General features: G+C 41.8%; 1 protein-coding gene across 6 annotated transcripts in view; it reads right to left on the bottom strand.

Moving 5' to 3' along the window:
- Positions 1-3600: 3600 nt before the first annotated feature.
- LOC117483951 (partitioning defective 3 homolog) overlaps positions 3601-19973 on the bottom strand; it is a 284671-nt gene continuing 268298 nt past the window's right edge. For all 6 annotated transcript variants that reach the window (XM_034132308.1, XM_034132309.1, XM_034132305.1 and 3 more), the window contains 3 exons: positions 19023-19143; positions 11742-11854; positions 3601-6934 (listed from right to left, as the gene is read on the bottom strand). In XM_034132308.1, the coding sequence (XP_033988199.1) occupies positions 6508-6934; positions 11742-11854; positions 19023-19143 (661 nt within the window). In that variant the 3' untranslated portion in view covers positions 3601-6507. The remainder of the gene's footprint in view (positions 6935-11741; positions 11855-19022; positions 19144-19973) is intronic.

Raw genomic sequence — 19973 nt, forward strand, 5'->3', positions numbered from 1 at the left:
ATGATAAAACATTTATTCTGTGTAATGAAGTTACATCATAACCAAAGCAGAAAAACCAAAGAATGTTTCATGTACTTTGTTCCAGGTTCCACGGCGACCTCAAATCCCACTGGAGTGTAAATAAACTGTTCAAGTAAAAAAAACTTCAAGCCCGAGCTTTCACAAGGCGGTGACTCACAGCACATGTGTAGGCTTGTTATCTTGATTGTTTCTCCTCATTTGTGGGGAAGTCTTCTCCTGCCGTCGCCTTCAGGGCTGCAGCCGGTCCCAGGCGGTGTGTGACTCTCCATGGGTGGCAGGGTGGGGAAGGGCCTCGGGTTAAATTGGTTCAGGAAGAGCAGGCCTGTCAGGGTCTACTGTAGCCTGGTTGGATGCTTTTGGGCCCGATGGGACCTCATTTTAAGGATTGGACTGGGGTCAGTGATATTGTGGTATATCAGATGTTGAGCTATTACAGTATGACCTTCAATTTGATGATAACCATGTGCAACACACGGATCGGTGGATGACCTGTTTCAACACAGAAGACATTTTAAATATTCTGTAACTTGCTGGTGTTAAAATAAAGGTCTGACATTGGATTAAACTTAAATGTAGTGATAAGAAATCTTGGGCATAGTAGAATTGATCCACAACCTGACCCTTTAATTTCACTAAAAAAACACTTTAGATTTAGTCTTAAATATTGTGTATATCACTTTTCTTTCCTTCAACCATTTATCAAAAATGAACACCATGAAAGACAAACCCATGAAATGGTTTCTTAAGAGATATAAGGGATATACATTACATACAATTAAGATCTAACTTGGACAAAAGCAAGAAATAATCTAACATAAGTGGTTCAGAAATGATTTATGATATATCCTGACATTCTAAAAAGGCTCTCTTTGCAATATACATTCTTTCTTCTTAGACCACTGACCCTACAGCTTGAAACCATTTGATAATAATGTCTTCTATAACTATGTGAGATAGATAAATGACAACTTTACATCCATGTGCTCTGAATTCAAGTCCCTCATATTTATGTCAGTCTTTAAAGTCCTGTTTGCTCAGTTGTGGTAGATCCTTCAAACACCAAATCCCTGAGTGCTATTCAAGTTCAACCATGGGGCCTATTGCCTAAAACATTTTCCTTTCATTTTAAATAATAACTTGCTGTACAAAGTGTTTGGATTCCATCTGATCTCAGAGTGAGGTGAGGGCTTTTTGGTAAACACGGTACGCTCTCTCTGTTCCTCATCTGGTAATCTTTTCAGTAAGCCAGTTCATCTGTGACTCCCTGTTTCTCTTTCACGCACAGAGCCATCGTCTAAAGAGTGAAAGCCCCTCCTCCCCTCCTCTATGCACACATTACAGAGAGCAGCCTCTCCTCTGACACACGCACTCACCAGATGTTTCCCAAAGCTTTAGGGAAGAACCCCCAGGTATGTGCGTGTGCGCGTGTGTTCATGTCAGCTTCGCACAATTGGCTTTTCTTGCGCATCTGCTGAGATTTATGACCACCATTTTTCTTACAGCGTCGCTTCCTCTTTTGAAATCCCATTGGGGCAAAGGATCAGGGATCAGAGGGGGAAGCAGGTTCTTCAGCCCAAAACAGGTGACTCAGACTCACCCCGCTCTCTAATCCCTTGACACTCACAAGCTTTTTTATCTATAGGCGCTTCACACGAAACCCATCTGCTTCTCATATCAATGCACTTGCCAACAACTGGGGTCTACTAGTCTGGCCTGCAGGGGTCAAGAGGACAACATGGAGTAATGAAATCAAACTGGCCGAAAGAAAGAGTCTGCTGTTGATCATTGAAGAAAAAGGGTTTTTATTATACAGTATTATGATGGAGGGAATGCAAAAGGGGGATATTGAAGACTCAGCAGAGCTCTTTGGGTGTGAGTAATGATCGGACAGAGTGCAGCGAGAGACAGATTTACTGTTCCCCTCAGGCCTCAAAGTGTTAAGGGTGCAAGCTGATACAGCAGAGCACCCACTAGGTTACATGCTGCGTTGGATAACATGCTAGGATGAGACCTATTGTATTTTGATGGCTTTACATTACCTCTATAGATACATCTGGATTTATGGCTGTAATGTCCGTTTTGTGATGATAACATTACTGTACTGTATATGAGAATATCGCTCCTATACACATCCACAAATCACAATAGAAGTATGGCGACAGAAAGATAATTTTATTGTCTATAAAAGCTAATGTTTCTTCAGACCATATGGTATCTGTTATCTTAAATGGTATTTCTAAACCTGCAGAGGACCATATTCTCTGTGCTCTATTAAACTCTCAGTCCCAGTGGAATGGCAGCCACCCGTCCACTGTCGAAGTGAGGCTTCTACAGAAACGACCATAAATCATACTATATTCAATTATAATACTCTTTCATGAGTTAAGTTTGAAGCTTGAGCCATATTCTTCTTACTGTATATGCTGCAAAAAATGATATTGATTAGCCCTGCTATGAACAAAAGGACATCTTCTGCAAAGAATGATATAACGCAAGCTATTTCATACACTCAAGTCCTATAATTATGTTATATCATTTGCAATATCAACCAAAAGGGATAAAACACAAAACATATGTCTTGTGCAACCTCACAGGAAGAATTCTTTTTTTTATTCAGGGTTAAAGCTTCTCCAAATTATTTTACAATCCGGGGCTAATGTCCACATTTTCTCCTCTCCTGCCTCACCTTCATTTCACCTGTTGCGCATGTGTCACAGATGCATGTGCTTTCTAGACTATTTCCATTCTTACCAGACTGAGTCTTTCAAAGGCCTCCCCCTTCCCCAGGATGAAGACAGGGTTTGGCAGGAGCTCTGTGATGCCGGGCCAAATGTAAGACCTGCCTTTCCCCTGGAGTTGAACATCATAAATTTGACTATTGTCTTTATCGCCATAGGAGTGATCACAGGATGTTATTAGAAGTTCAGCCAGCTCGAGGCAAAACATCCCGGCCAACCGTCACATTGACCTATCAGGAATGGAAATAACAGAGATGGAGAAACAGGGAGGAAGTGTTTTTATCAGACTTTTTCATTGCCACTTCAACAAATGTGGGAGCCACATTTTGAGTTTGCGCCAATGTACAGCTGTAGCAACTGCAGAGGTTAAACCTGTTTCCACATTCTTTCAGTTATGAGAGGAACTCAAAATCCTTTTTTTCTCTCTTTTAGCTGCTGAAAGAAGAAGGAAGAATCTGGCAACCAGATGACAAATAGAGTCGTTTTGTGTTTTATAGGTTGTCTTAGATTAACTTTATACATCTGAAACACACTAACGGATACATATGATGGAATGGAAGCTTGCATTGCTTCTTACATCTCTCAAACCTTTTGTGATTGTTACAGCAGCACATTCAAGGGACATTATTGTTACAAGAATTTGAATCTAGCCGCTATTTATTCACTGAAAAAGAATTTTATATTGTATGTACAGAGAATGGCAAAAACAGTTCTTAATGATACACCGATGTAAAAAGGAAAATTGCACTGTGCTTACATCTAAATCATTTTTTACCACCATAGTACCATATTGTGGATAATAAAAGACAATGAAGGATGGTCATAAAAAAACACAATGAAACAATAACAATATGTTTATAATTTCTCCCAGGTTGAAAAAGAAAATCCCCCGAAACAATAGCTTTATGGGAAGAATCCATATGTCACAGAGGCGGCGCACAAACATTAATTACACAACAGAAATAATAAACGTGCATTATGGGATATTATTACATTTGCATATGAGGAGAGAAAAAAACCTCATTAGATATCACAGGCACTTGAACCCCTCCCCAGTTCATAATGGAGGCATGTAAAACATCAGTTATTACAGCTTCTATATCAGTGTTGGACCTCCTCACACACACACACTCACACACACACACCATTCTGCCGTGGAAAAAGAAACATCTGAAACAGACGGAGAGATAAACAAAGAAAAGACAGCTAAAGTGAGCGTGGCCTGGTGGGTAACCTCCTGTTTGTACCGCAGACTCCGAGGAATATCTGTGATTACTCCATTGACTGAATCATCTGCGGGGTCAGGTCCTCCTATCTTCTCTCCCTCCTACTCCTCTGCTCTGCTCTTCTCCCACTCAGCAGCCAAGTGGTTCATATGGCTGCCAAGACATATTCATAGACATATTGGAGCATCTAGTTACTGGCAGCGTTTACAGACACTTAAACACATGTCCACCCACACACACTAGAACATTGGGAGACCGACATGATAGTATTGTTTTCTACATCCATTTTATAATTAAGAACACTCTACTTGTGAGACCCATAGACCCTTTACGGCAATAACTTTAGATTCCTACCTATACTATCCATCGCATGGTTCATAGAAACCATGAACTCTAACTTCTAGATGTACAAATTCAATGGATCTTTTAAATATGGCCTTGCATAGTTTGCAACTTCCTGTACTATTTCCTATTGTTTGTTAACATGCACTTACTGTAAGAGGCCAGGTAACCGGTGATTTTATGATCACAATGTAAACCAGAAACCCGTTTTTTGTAATCCGGGAAGAGGGATTACAGAAACCTGATTTACAAAGCCAGATTTCTTGGCTATGTGTGCGTGCAACCAGGTTTTACATGTGAGCATTTGCATGACAAAGACTTCAGACAGAGAGAAGAGCTGGGACAGCTGTGCAGAGGGAGAGATCATTACATGTGGAAATGCATTCGTAGTCAAAATGATTGTTTCCCAACTAAAACTGACACTGAGTAGCCTCTTGAAGTCGGTTTCTATGGCTAAACATTGATGGATTTGTAAAACAGAATCACATTCATCAAAAAGCATCATGTTGTATTACTAGAACAGTTAAAAAAAAGTATGCTATGTTTAGGAATGATGTCAGGGGCAGGGAATACATCTGATTACTGACCTGCTGCATGTATACACAGATGTACAGTTACCAGGTTACTACAGGAACCAGGGTTTCTAAGGAAACCACATTTTACAGTTAGCTGTGTTACATGGTTTCCTAAGTGCATGTACGTGTACTGAAGGAATGACCCAAAAAACATGTTAAAAAACCTAGTCAGGGTTAATCAATAATCAATTTGACATCTTATCTTAACCTTAACTAAACCTAACTGTAACTCAAAAGGAACCTTTGTCTTAGGAAACATCCTCACATTGCAAAACAAATTCTCAATCTCTGTTCTTACAGGGATGGAAATACGAACACACACACACCCATTCACAAACACAGTATCAAACACGCTCACACACCACTAATTATTGATTGAACCACAGAAAGGCCCCAAAATGGTTTTCTACCAATGGACATAATCATGAAAAGAAAAGAAAATCAGCTCCATTGTACGGGGCAGATGGCTCTGAGGCCACCTACTGCAGTGTGCTGTGGTTCCCTCTGTAACCACGCTGATGAAATATTCAGCGAGGAACAACTCAGACACCTAGAAGGTTTCGGTTACAGCCGATTCACTCTAGGCGAGGATGGCAAGGTCCCTGTTTCTTTATCTCGATATACATGACAACATAAACACACACAAAGGGGGGCCATTCATTTTGAATGAGGTACATTCATTAATAACCCAGACCCGACCCCACTCACACTACTGGTTTCCCTGGGTGGGCAGGACAGGGTAGGAGTAAGGGGGATTTAAAGCTGTTCCCTCCACTGAGAGAACGTTTGGTGACAATGTGAAGGAGAAGAAACTGAGATAAAGCAGCCAGCAGAGGAGGAGAATCCAGGATTATCATATTGAATACGAGAGGGGGTTGAGAGGGGGTTGAAAGGAGGATACGCAGTCTGGGTAAGTGTCGTATCTGAAACCAAAGGGGACATTTCTCTGAACTGAGGTGGGGGTCATGCCCAAACCCCAAGCTCTGACTCTCACACAAGCTGCTTAACATCCACACTTTGTCACCCACATGCAGACTCCAGCCAGCACTCACACACACTTTACACGCAGAAGCTATGCTCGTCGAAGTGACCTGAAAAAAACCAGCCTCATTCACACAAGCGATGTATCGACTAAGACCCCCGCCAGCACGGGGAGGGGTGCAAAAACATGTCTCGTGCTCGGGGTTATTATATTTGGGACACACTGCTGTCGTGATGGCCCAAACCAATTGCCTTCTGCCGCGGTGTCTGCTCTACTGAATCTTTCAGATGGATGGGTCAAATCTGCAGATCATGAGCCATAACAATGGGGCTGATGCCTGCGAAAGGGGAACAATCGATTGACGAGAAGGCACTTATGCACATAGTTAGATGACAGTAAAACATAGCAATTCATTTCTTTTTGACAGCTTAAAAGGATAATGGTTCGTATCATTAAAAACATCCTTTTTAAATATTAACATTTCCTATCAACAGTCCCATCAAAATCTTTGTTTCTCAGCATGTTCATACAAAAAGAAGACACTTTGCCCACTTTGTATATTTCCCTGTTAATGCTCTTTGGAATCAGTCCTAATCTCCCAAAAGTCCCACCGTGTCACTGTCTCAAGAGTAGAACAGCCTCCCTTTCTCTGAGCCCTGCAGCCTGCTGAGCTTGGCGAGCTGAGAGGGCGACGGGGGTACGTCCTGTCTGTAGGGGCCCTTGGTCTGAGGAGCGGCCTGCATCGGGGCGGGGCCAGGGGCCTGAGTGTGTTCTCTGCTGTGGTCGTAGGCGATGCTGCTGGGGGTCTCCTGCATGGAAGCAGGCCTGGACTTGGCTTCCTGGTCTCTGCGCCTCTGCTCCTGCCTCAGCAGCTCCTGAGTCTCTAAGAGGGCACGAGCATTGAAGTTGGACGTCCCCAGGTATCCGTTACGTGACCCCTGGCTGGAGGGGTGGCGAGGGTTCTCCTTGGATGGCTGGAATCCCTCTTCTGGCATGTACACCTTGTCCCATGAGTCCTGGGACACCGTGCTGGGGGTCTTATGGGGTGGCCTAAACACACAAAGGCAAGTAAAGAGGTTAATCGCACCGTTGAGTGAGTCACCTTAAACAGAACTTGGATCTAAAGTGACCGGAGGAGGAGCTCAGAAAAAGATTGCTTTTTTTTCTGTAGCGGCCCCTGGGTCAGTGCTATTGAAGGGGAATTCAAAAGAAACTGCACTTCAGCAGAGAATGTGTCCATTTTCACATTTTGTGACATTAAAAGGGGGATGGTGGTGGTGGTGTTGAGTTAAAATACTACAGGCAACATGAGTGGAGCAAAGAGGGATCTGTTATAGTCTGCTGAATGATTACACTGAATCCTGTTATTTGAAGACCGAGACATGAAAGAGACAGGAAACAAACGCGGGGAAGCCTGAAACGCCATCAGCGCTATTAGTTCCACGTCGTAAACAAACACAAATGTTAAAACCACGCTGAGAAAAATGGCTGCTTTCATCCATTTAACTATTTTTTGGAGATGCAGACGGGTGCACTTACAGCACAGACAGAGTAATGGCAGGCCTTCTACTCTCCTTCAGTCTGCCTGCCGGCCTCTACACTGACACAAGGGCCCAACATGCACACATATTGTCTCTAAGAGAAAAAAAGAAACTTCCAAGTATGCCTTCTGCCACACATGCTCCCCTTTCTGGAAATTGGCCATGGAAAGCTGTCAATGGGACCCCGCGGGGTCTTTGGACACAGTGTTGAGTCTGCTCCTCCATTATTAGGATCCATTAGGGTAGAGACCTGTGACAGTGTCTTTTGCGTCAGAGGTACTATGAGAAATCCCATTCACACCTCCCTGACCCGCAGTGTGCTTAAAAAGCTTTTGAGATCACAGCACACAATCCTGCAGAGGGAGGCAGGGGCCCGGCATGCTTTTAGGCCAAAAAGTCTGCATTTCTTATCTGACGAGGCTCATTCCAGAGAGACTGACTGGAACAAAAAACAGAACAGGCTATTTTTTGGGCCAAAACACTTTCCTGACAAAATAAAGTGTGATAAAAGAAAAAATGCACTTTTATACTGGAAGTCACACCTCCCAATGGATATAATAGCGAGCGATTCTACCTTGACCTTTGGTTTCTTTTTCTCTGTGCTTCAATGTTGAATGGAAAAGAGAAAACAGTTTACAGAACCAAAAGTAAAAAAACATCCGCTCCCCAGGTTGGTTAATAGCTGAACTCCAAGGATATGTTTTCTACTTGTGTAGCATGTTTATGTAACTTTGGTGACTTCTGACTCAACCACAGTAGTCTCCTATTCAGTAATCAGACAAAAGAAATCTAACGTTATAATAGTCAATTTCATGTCATTATAGTCTTTGACTTTAGGTACAAGCATACACTGCTACTCTCTGTACCACACAGTTAACTCATTTAGTATGAATGTAATCTATTGCTGAACCAAGCTGACGTAGATATGTATGGCTGGACTGCCATTACACCCCTTGGGTCAAGCCTAGATCCAGCTTAGGGATTTTAATACAAAATATGAATTCCTGTACTTTTTTCTTCTTTCTTGCCAGTTAATTCAACACTCCCTTGAAAATATCTCCATGTGATTCCTCAAATCCAGTGTTACTCATGAAGACCTGTGTGGTCCACAATATCTAAGTGGAGGTGAAAAGATAAAGGACACGGCTCAAGGGTCAGTATCTGTAAGCTAAGGTCTATATTTATACATCCAAAGACAATGTGCAGAGATGGCAAAAGTACACACATCCTTTACTCAAGTAGAAGTACAGATACTCTGGTAAAAGTAGAATTACTGACTAAACTTCTTTACTCAAGTAAAAGTAAAGAAGTATGGGCTTTGAAATGTACTTAAGTAAAAAGTACCCATAACTAGCAGCTGTTTTAAAGAGTACCTGACCTCCCTTTATATTAATAGAACAATAATGTCATTGTTAGCTAATGAATGTTTCCATGCTGAACAACGGCAACATGACAACGTTTTCATTGGTCCCTCTTCTTTAGAGAAGACCAGGAAGTGATGGATACACGGATCGTGTTCAAATCAATAGGCACGCAATGACTCTAAATAATAATGATCACGCCACCAAACACACATTCAAACTAAAGTAACCAGCCTGTTTGGGAAATGTAAGAAGTAGAAAGTACAGGTATTTGGGTTCAACATGTAAGAAGTAAAAGTAAAAAGTCGTCAGAAAAATACGTAATGGAGTAAAGTACTGATACCAGAAAAATGTACTTAAGTACAGTAACGAAGTATTTGTACTCCACTACTTCCCACCTCTGCAAATGTGTATGCATTTATGTACCGTACTGTACAACACAAACACATGATCTGGTTCCGCTCCGTATGTGTGTGCACGCATGTAGAGCATGTGTAAGTATGAGGGTAATTGGCGGAGGGGCAGATGTAGGGACAGACTGCGGAGAGAGCCCCACCACATGCTTCATATCTGGGTCTGTCTGGGCGAGCCGCCATGCATTTACACCCCGTCTTGGCTTACAAAGCAGCCAGCGCCGCTCAGGAGGGAGCCGCGTATTTAGAAACCCAGGACGCCTGTTGCACGAGGCAGCAATCTGCGTTTCCAGAATGACCCTTTTGGTTTTTAAAGTCGAAAAAGGGAGATTTAGGGGGAAAGTCTTCGGTGGCGATAAGAGCAGAACAGAAATGGCATTGTTCCACAGGAATGTAATCGTGATTGATGTGTCAGGGGAGTCAGTTCTCTTATCACCTCGACTCCTTTGCCAGAATATGTCACAAAGTAGATTAGTTACATCTACAGAGGGAGGGGATGGGAAAATACATCATGCCAAAGACTGGGGTAAATTTAGAATGACAGAACATAACAAACAAAGCCAGGAAGTTGGCTTGCAGGAGAATTTGTGGCCGCCGTGTGTTTCTTTCAAACAGCTGGGAAGAATCAGAGTTCATGAGAAGGAGGAGAAAGCACAGACACACAATGATTAGGGGAAAAAACCCAAATGCGTGCAATGGGCAGTGGAACAATTGTAGCTATATTGTGCAAATAAATTGTCTACAAACCTGGAATAATGTTTTCTTTACAACGCGTTAGCGGAGGAATGCAAAGAGCTGCATGGAAAGAGGGAAGAGCTACTGGCGGTTCACACAGGCCACCTTTAAGAACCTTATCTTGACCACATTCATGTGTGTGTTTGTGTGTGTGAGAGTGTCTCTTTCAGGCTAATCAGTGGTTTCTCTTTCCTCCTAACTCACTCGTTCCTCTCCCGGCCCCCTCTCGCCCTCCACTGCCTGTCACCGCTAATCCTGCTCCGACAACAAGCCTTCATTAGTGCTCTTCCAATACTCACATCCCAGACAGCCAGCTAAGCCTGGCCGTCATCAGATAACCATGGTTTCTCCTGGAAGCTCTTTAGGAGGAAGGTTTTTTTTTTTCTGGGGGAATGTCCCCTTTCGACTGAACGGCTGACTGCTCAGCTTCCTGTTTTGGAAGAGGAGGACAGGATGAAGGGGTTCCAAAGGAGAGGTGGTTGGAGTTAGAGGGAATTGTGGTTATTAATCTGGGGATGTAAGACTTTAGCTCTTTAATGAGGAGATGTGCCGAGACACAAGCTCTAAAAAGCTTTAGCCGGGGTCAAACGTCAAGCCTGAGCTCATGCGACTCTTCGCTAAAAGATGCTGTGAGATTATGAGAGGAATGCATATCAAAGGCCATCCTCGCCTGGCTCTTTGGCCGGCCAGACCAACTTTCCCAAGAGAAGGAGCTCAGTGAGAGGGGAGGGCTGGAGGCAACTGTCACATCACATGAGATGCCAGCAGATAACACCTATGAAGTGAATGCACAGATCCCTCTGGCTTATACAGACCACATTGATTATGCGTCCACGTGGACCGCAAATCCATAGCCATAGACAGGAACATGTTTTAATCGACCTGCCGTTGACTGCTCAGAGACAGCACAGCTAAAAAAAAGTATCTGTGCAGGGAGAGATAAAATCACAGGAGAACACAGTTACTCTGGCCAAGAAATTAAAAGACCACACACACGCACAATTTAAGTTCTGTCTTTGTTTAAACTGGCAAAGAAGTAGAACTCAAATAAATCAGACTTCACTTTCAACATTTCAGAACATTTCACGATACAGAAAAACTCACATTGGATTGTTTTCAATGAGGGGATATTAAACAGGGAGAGGAAATTATGTGTAATTCATAACCGAAGATCTCTGCGTCCCTTTATCAAAGTATAGAATTTAGGTCTTTGGTGACTTTCTTTCCAAAGATGTAGAACTTAAAATGGTTTTCAATTGGCATTGACTTAAGTGAGCTTCAGAGGATGAGTCACATACGGAAACGCAGGAAATGCAAATACCGATACTAAACTCTGCCTCACCGCCTCGAGATGTAAGATATGGTAAGCTTTATTGGCATGTCTTTGAAATATATGCAAAAGTATTGAAACAGGAAGATGAAGAAGATGAAGGGCAGCGGTTGTAGCTCTGAACTCATGTTGTGTCGGCAGAGAGAGATTGCTAAGAAAAATAATTCCACTCATTTCACCACTTCCACAGGGTCAACATTGACTTAATGAAAGTGGATATCAGTCAAATAACTCCAAGCGATCACATTAAATGATTTCATTCAAAGAGTTGTGCTAAGAGTCATTTAAATGTCTGTAGGAGGCTTTGTGATTGACTTTGTAATCAAAGAAAGTGTAGAGAAAAAAGGGTAAAGGCACAAAAATGAGGGAAAGAAATGGATACAAATCAGAAAAGTCAAAAGGGCAGTAGGAATGTGATAAGCCTCAGAAAGGAGAGACAGATGGAATAAAGAAGGGAGAAGGGAGAGGAGGTCTCACCGTGGCAGGGAGCTGAACTGTCTCTGTGCTTGTTGGAAATCATCTTCTTGCGGCTGCTGCGTGTCAACGTTGACTGAATGGCGTCCGCTCAGTGGTTCCGTCCCATTGCTCGACTGTCAAATCCACAAAATGAAAAGATAGAGTTACTATCAAATCAAATGAAACCTTAGATGGCTGACATTTCTGTCTTTGGACACACATCTGGTAATAGATAACACACTCAAATACAAAAACACTTAGATGATGGAATATGTTTCCCTTAGCACAGCACTTGGTGTGTCAGTGTGATGCCTCCTGTGTGTTAGGCAACACTCAGGGAACAGGTAGTTAGGAGGTGTGATTCCATGATGAAAATGACACTGCACAATGCACCTGCGATATTAATTACGTATCCTTGGTTGACTTACTAGAATGCCAGGCAGCACAGTTTGCACTAACATTTTTAATTCAGAAGAGACTTACAAAAGTGACAGCAGTATGACATTTAATAACAATACCGTGCAGATAATAAAGGACTTTTTTTTTCTGGAATGTCTACAAATGAAAGGGACTATTGTCCCATTTGTCATAACAAACAACAAATACTGCGTTGTGTGAGAATGTCATGATGATTGACTTAAAAATACAGATGATTATAGCTTGTTGGTTCCAATATTCAAAAAGAGTATGTCCAGAAACAGCGGTAGGATTCTTCTTGTTAGTAGACGTATCGTACAAGTCTCAGGTGTAGTCAAATAAATGTATTATTAAAAAAAAAATGGCTGAAAAAACATTTACAATTTCTACATAAATAATGACTTTGGAGCTAAATACATGTTCCTTTTAGGATTTAAAATGAATGTGTTGTTACTGTACATTACACTCAAGATCAGTGCTAATTACATGATATGAAATGTAATATGATAGTGTAATATTGTGCTAAATGTGAGCAGTGTATTTCTGAAGTAGTAGTAAGTACTAGCATGCTGAAGACATTAAATATAGATGAGTTTCCCCGGTAACTGCTTCATTTCACAGCTTTGCGTGTGACTTGACTACACACCACTAACCTGTACCGTGTGTGTGTGTGTGTGTGTGTGTGTTTGTTGTCTGATCGTCTGTGTGGTTGACATGGCGATATCATCTCCCTCAACACTAGCGCACTGCTAACGAGCTGGCTGATGAAAGAACACGACAAGCCAATTAAACAGAGGCGAGCTGAGGAGCTGTGGCCTGACCGAGTGTCACTTTTCATAAGGCTCGGACGCTAATGTGGTAGGCAGGTGAGGGTGTGGATTCTGAGATTTAAATTGGAACAGAGCACTTAGAGAATAAGTGTTTTTCTTTTGTCTGGGATGACACTTTTAGAGATTCTTAAAAGTGTTTGTGTTTGGGGGTGGTTGGAAGAAGACAGGTAGTCGTAGTACATGACAGAACAGATTGATGGGGTAAAGGTATGTTTGCGATGGACAGCAAAAATGTCTTGGAAACATCTTGTATTCTTGAAATGGCTGCTTTCCTCCTCACTTGGACAGCTGTAATAACAGCGCAATTACATTTCACTCAGCGTTAATAACAAGTCCTTTCTCAAGCCGTCCAATTCCTTAAAAATAACAGTATTCCACGTGGGTGAAGTGAATTGGACTCATGTGTTTCGGGTTTCACTGTAACAACACGTTCCGCCGGCTCAGAAAGTGCAGAGCACATAAACGAATATCAGATGAACAGTGAGGTAAAAGGATAAATTATTTAACTGTGGCCCAATGTGGTGGTGAGAAAATAATTAGTCACGCACACTAAAAGTTTTTAATGGGATTTGAAGGGGAAGTGGCGAGGAATCCGGAGGTGCTTGACACTTTGGTTTAAAACCGAAGGGTTGAGGTGTATGACGCCATGCCAAGAAAAATGCATGAGAAATAGCCAGGAGAGAAAATCAGTCAGTGTAATGGCATTATCAGGGAAGGAGAATCAGATTATTCCATGTTAGGCCCTGGAATACAATGCCATATAAAACATGACATTTGTTGAAATCGAATCAAAGAGACGTCCGTGTTCGTTTCTATCCAATAATGTGAAAAATGATGTCAATACAGCACGCTTGTATCCCTCTCCTTTTCTTGGTGGTGTGACAGACAAAGGAGGGAGGAAGAAAAAAAAGAAATCTCCACCTGTTCAAACATGAGAGCGTTCACAGACGGTGAGTCGGGGGGGGACATAATTATGAAAATTATTTGCAGCTATCAAAAATCAGAGTCCAGGAAAGCAGCTGGGAAGGCGTTGAGCTTTAAGAGTTCCAAGGTGTAATATTTCTTGGTTCAGTCTTGGTCACAGACCTTTCAGATTTCAAAGCCGCTTGCTGAGATGGGTCAGCTCTAACATGTGGCTTTTCTGCCTACACTCCTCATGATGCTCTGTTTGTAGCCCTGCACATAGGGAACCGTTTTAAGAGAAGCCCTGCTGTACACAAACAGACATATGGAACACATTTAAGTTGCTAATGGGCAGAGAACAAGAAGAAAGTGAGAAAGTAGTGAAACACCACATCCTGACAAAAGCACAGTTGGATAATGATTCACTGTTAAAGTCCATGACCCAATTCTGGCAATTTATTAAAAGCAAACCCAGTCCATTTGTGGTCGCCGGGGTGTGTAGCTCCGGGGCATAGTATCCATCTGAGAGCAAGCAAGTGTGGTGTGCAGTCTCCCACTCGCTGGCCCAGGAAACCATGGTGAATGGAAGCGGTGGCTATCTCCATATCAGTTAAGGACTCGACAGCATGCACAAATGGCAGAACAAAATGTTGGAGTCTTATCTTTTATTGTGAAGATATCTGTGTGGGGTAATAATACTGAAATGCATTATTATGTCGACACAAGAGAAGTGTAATCACTTTGTTCTCCTCTACTCCCGCTATTCTTATTCTTATCTGTGAACACACACACAGTTTGATATCAAAGTATATGGAGTGCAATATAAAATGGGTGGGCCTGCATACATCTATGCACATTCACAGTGTAAGTGTGAGTGATGATCAGATGTGTTTGGAACAATGCAACAATATTACATTTGCCATAAAGAAATGCATGTCATACCCACAAACAAGCTAAATGACTCTAAGATTGTGAGTTGTTGTTCAAGTACGTTGGCAAGTCCTGTTGCTTATGGTTGTTGTAATCACAACATCAGTAAATCATGCTTGCTACATGCATTACATTGAACAGCAATATCCATAATTCAGCCATGCATGTTGGGTTAGCAAGCAATCTTGGAAGAAGCTCGACAAAAGATCGATCCAAATCACCATAATTGACATAAAAATATACAGTCAGGTTATTTTTGGGGATTGAGATAGTAGCAATAGTACCATGACATAGTCCATGTGTCCAAGATCTATCTTAAGGAGAGGGAGAATCGTCTCAGCACTATAAAAAGAAGCATCGCAGTTACAATCAAGAGTGGCTAAAGGATTTCCCTGCTGCTTTTTACAGTATGTTACGCTCTTCAGAGTCAGTGTGATCAAACTGTGAAAAACAGTCGACTGGCATTTGCTATGTAACAAAATGTGTGAGAAAGAGATTTTTTTAATCATCTAGGACCTAAAAAAACGCTCCACCATAAATGATGTGACTACTTACAGTACTACTCACACTGCTGTTGTCTTAACTCTAAGCCTTTAGCCCATGTGAAGTCAACAGAGCTGTGGCGATACCCAATCAAACGCCCAGAAACCCAAGATTGCGCAAACACAACAGATGTTTAGAGACACATGTATCCTGGTAGCAGTAGATAGAAGGATAATAAAATCAAAAGAATTCCCATAAGGGAGTTATAGGCTGCTGTTGGTGTGTTTGATCCAAGGTACCAGCATGGCGCTCACACTCCTCTGTGTGGTCATGCTCATTGGTGCTCCAAGCCAACAGCACAAATTGATTTTATTGCCGCAGACAGAGAGCGAGAGAGAAAAAGGCAACTCTTTGGAAAACACATCGCGCTTTATGATGAACATCTGGAAATCCCCTCTCACAGAGCAGCGGAGAGGGAGGGAGAGAAAACATGCCAGCTCTAATTGTGTGTGTTGGCTTGGGGGCTTCATGATGGACAGGGCTTCTCGTGCCCTGGTCATTATTCCATTAAGTAGGAGCCGGGGGTTCGAGGACTGACCCAAGCATTGTCATCACAGGCGTTCACAGCAGACATACCTGAGCGCGGTCTCAAACACCCCGGAGACAAGCCAGGGGTCAACCCAGAGAGGGAGCCTCACACCTCACGCTGCTCCATGGGCTCCCTTTCAATCTGTTCCTCATTTTCATGATCATTATAATGTACTTTTGCTGTTTGTCCTCCAAATGTGAAAGATTTTTAAAGAGGTGATACATAACAGCTGTCTGCGCAGAGGAAGATATTTGGTAATAGTGAGTAATGACGAATAAATGAAATACCACTGAGTATCTGCAGTATTAACTTGCACTATGGCCTTTTTATGCTCACAATGTATGGATTAAAGACAACTACATCCTAACTAATGCTCACAAAAAAAGATAGTCTGGTCCGTTTGTTCAGCAAAGTATATTACAGCAGTATCATAACTATAGCTTTAGCCACAACACATTGAGATCTACATTTTCATAACATCTGGGTAAACTCTGTCTGAAGGTCCAGCCGCTACTAAATGGACCTTGAGGTGAGATTGTTGTGTCTTACTTACTTTAATCATCATTTTTGGATAAGTGAGGGAGAAAAGTGTTTGTTTTTATAAGAAATATATACGGCATAAATATAACAACCTGTATATAACAGCCTCTAGATGCTAGCAGCTGCTCCTGTTCTGGCATGCAGATCTGTGTGGAAGCCATTATGTTGTAACCTTGAGTACTCAGGGACAAGGTGCTTCAAAGTGTAGCTTTGCAGACTCTGATTTGGTGCGCATTTAACTTGCCTTTTCATGGTTACATTCACTGAAGGCTTGGAGTGGAGGTCACAGAGGCTTCACTTTCATCATTGCGGACAAAATATAGCAATGACAGTGTGCAAAATCATTTAAAAAAAAGAGAGATATATCAATTTCTGGACAAAAGGTAGCCTGTATAGGTCAGCACAGAACACAGTCACAAGGTTATGTTTTTCAGTGTGGGTCAGTCTGATATATGGAAACTGCGAGTGAAGAATGTAAGTGTATTTTACCTTCTAGCTCTGCGTGTGTCTGAACATCTTGGAAAGCTTTTTTGTCCTTTTTCCAAAATGGCCAAAATGTGTTTTTTCTTCGACAGTTCCCCTGGTTTTCATTTCAAATCTTTGGCCCCTCAAATAAAGCATCCTGCTTTTTGGATGACACTAAGACAGGATTTCTCTCGAGTTCCACTAATCGATGTCAACCCATAGCATGGGCACGCCAGTATCTTCGCTAACAAGCCCTGCCTTTGTGAAGCCTTGTTCACAGGACTATAATAACATGAAAGAGGACTAATAAAATAGACTTCAATACTCCAGGGCTGGCTCTATATCTTATTACCAGTGGAGTAGAGCGGGTAACTCAACAATGTCAACAATCACAAGCAATTAGGAGCTCAGAAGCTCAGAGAGACACACTGAGACTGCTTAGTGCTGAACAAACAGTTACATGTAGCATCCCACTTTGTGAGCCAGAATGGAAAGAGTGCGATTAAGAAAAGAGTGTGGAGAGATGTCGGCTTTCAGTGATTTTACACCATCAATAGGACTAACACTGACTGAAATCCAGAGCAAACAAAGTCTGCCCTTTCCTCTATAAACGTGGTGGGAAGTGTGCTGCTATGTCTACCAAAGGCATTCAGACAAAAAGGAAAAACAGCTAAAGATCACTGCCACATTAGAACTCCACTCCAAAGCAATTTCACTGACACACTGACATCGATAATTGGATGCCAAATATTTTAACTTTCAAGGTCTGACATTCTGACCTATCATTTAGAAAATAGCTCTGCCTGGTGTAACAATTAGCCCTCTTTCCTCTACCACCAGGTCAGAAAAGTCACAGAACAGAAAAAGCTATGTCTGTCTCAAAGCATTAAATCACAACAAAATATACAAAATATTTGACCTCGAACTTGTTCCTGCTTTGGCTCAGTTTTGTTTGGTTATAGTTGAACATAAGGAGGACATATGACCTTAAATAAAGTGTCAACCAATGAGTTATGTCTCTAACAAAGTTAGAAGAAGGAGCTAAGTAAACATTGTTCCAGCATGTTAAGATAATCGGTGATATAATAGGGTGTGTGGAAAGATGAAAGTGTTTCTTTTTTACTTAAACTCTGGGCGCAGTTGCACAGCAGGATGGAATCAGGTCTGAAGGAATTAACAAAGGAATTAACTTATTACATTTTTCCAATTATGAGGATTAAATCCCATTGTTGGTACAGATCAATCAGGAGAAACTCTAACATTTTTAATTTAAAACATGGTTAATTTAAAAATCCCTTTAATCAAGACTAATGGAAATGGAAATGAATAGTGTTGCTCACGGTCTTCAATTTTTCTCCCCTTACTTTGCCTTAAGTCCTAAAAATTCATTTATCATCGAACGTTTCCCGTTTTCATCTTCTTCTTCTTGCCGTACTGCAAGTGTGTCATATTTCCTCGACAGTGAAGTCAGATGTGAGTAATGAGCAATTAGATCTAGGTCAAAGGTCGGACCCGGGAATGAGAAATAAGTCACATATATTTGGCAGAAGTTGGGACTGAAGCCGAAAGTTTTAGTGACATAATTTGGCAGTGGTACAACACTGACGGTCCAAAAAGATGACAGTGTAAGATAATTGAGGCACTTCATGAAACTATTGACAGTTAATGTCGTGCCGGGGCTTCGTACTGTGAAACATCAACTTGAATTACTTTCCCAAGTCATATTGTTATCATTTCAACCTGGCATGCTGGGATTTATGACCCTACTTAATTGCAACGTGCAAATATTTAAAACAACATGTCTTCTTCAAGTATGATTGCTTGGAACAATTCATATGGATGCTCAGTGGGTTTTTGATTTGGTACATCTGTTGGAAAAAATTAAATGTAATGTAATATTTTGTATCTATTCTAATCTTTAAGAGAGACTACCAATGTCGATATGTTCTGTTTGTAACATTGAATTACCTGGAACAAAAAAATACGATTCAGAATTAAACAATTTGAGTGAAATAAATCCAGCTGGTGGAGATAATCTGAGTCCAGCAGAGAGCTCTGGGTTTAAGGGTGTTTTGGAGAATGTGTATCTGGGTGTGTGCAGCTCAGTGCCACGCCAGTGGAGCGCAGATTCTATGGAACACTCACCCAGGTCTGGTTGAAGCTGTAGGTGTGCCTGTGGTCGTCCACATCGTCCTCGTGCCTGGCATGCTGGAACTCGTTCCTCAGCCTCAGTATCCGGTCGTGATTACTGGGAGCCATCTGGCTGCTGTGAGGGGGGGAAAGGAGAGGTGAGATAGTTGGACTAGATCAGGGGTGTCCAAACTTTTTTCACCGAGGGCCACTTACAGAAAAAATATGCGAAGGGCTGGGCCACTCACTAGAGGTGAGGTATATAGCCTCATCAATTCAGTTATAAGTCAGCAAAATCAATCACATGTAGGTAAATGATGCTTGATACTTGAAAATGCCTTAAGAAAAAAACAGCCTACATCACAGCTCTCCAAAGGGTTTCATTTATTTTGTTACAAAAAGTGTTCAGCTCATCCCTTAAAACAGAGGCCTCAGATTGCTCATAATAAGAGGAAACTTAGATTTGTTAGAACATTTTTCCAACTTTAATTGACTGAATGTATTTGAAAAGTGGGCTTATTAACACATGAATACTACTGTGTAATATATTTGTACATATATATTTATGAAGTACAATATAAGACGAGCACAAGTTTCATTTGTGGGCCATATTCCATTAGACTTTTTGAATTTGCTGAGGGCCGATTCAAAATGGTCCGCGGGCCGCATTTGGCCCCCGCGCCGTAGGTTGGACACCCCTGGACTAGATGTTTCACAGCATGCTTAGCGGATATCACCCTGACAAAGAAATATACCTGACACATTACACTGCTTTTCTTGGTGCTTTATCATATCTGAATAATTCACTTGACCACCTTAACACCCCTGTAAATTGTCTTGAGGATCCCTTGATCTGACAGTCACGATTCCCTTTTGCATACCTATCTGACATCTCTATGTGCTTTTCCTTCACATCCTCCCTTCTTCCAGCCTTTGCTCCTGAACATCCCTGTAACTGAAAGTGTC

Source organism: Trematomus bernacchii, unplaced genomic scaffold (genome assembly GCF_902827165.1).
Source record: "Trematomus bernacchii unplaced genomic scaffold, fTreBer1.1, whole genome shotgun sequence".
Taxonomy (NCBI): domain Eukaryota; kingdom Metazoa; phylum Chordata; class Actinopteri; order Perciformes; family Nototheniidae; genus Trematomus; species Trematomus bernacchii.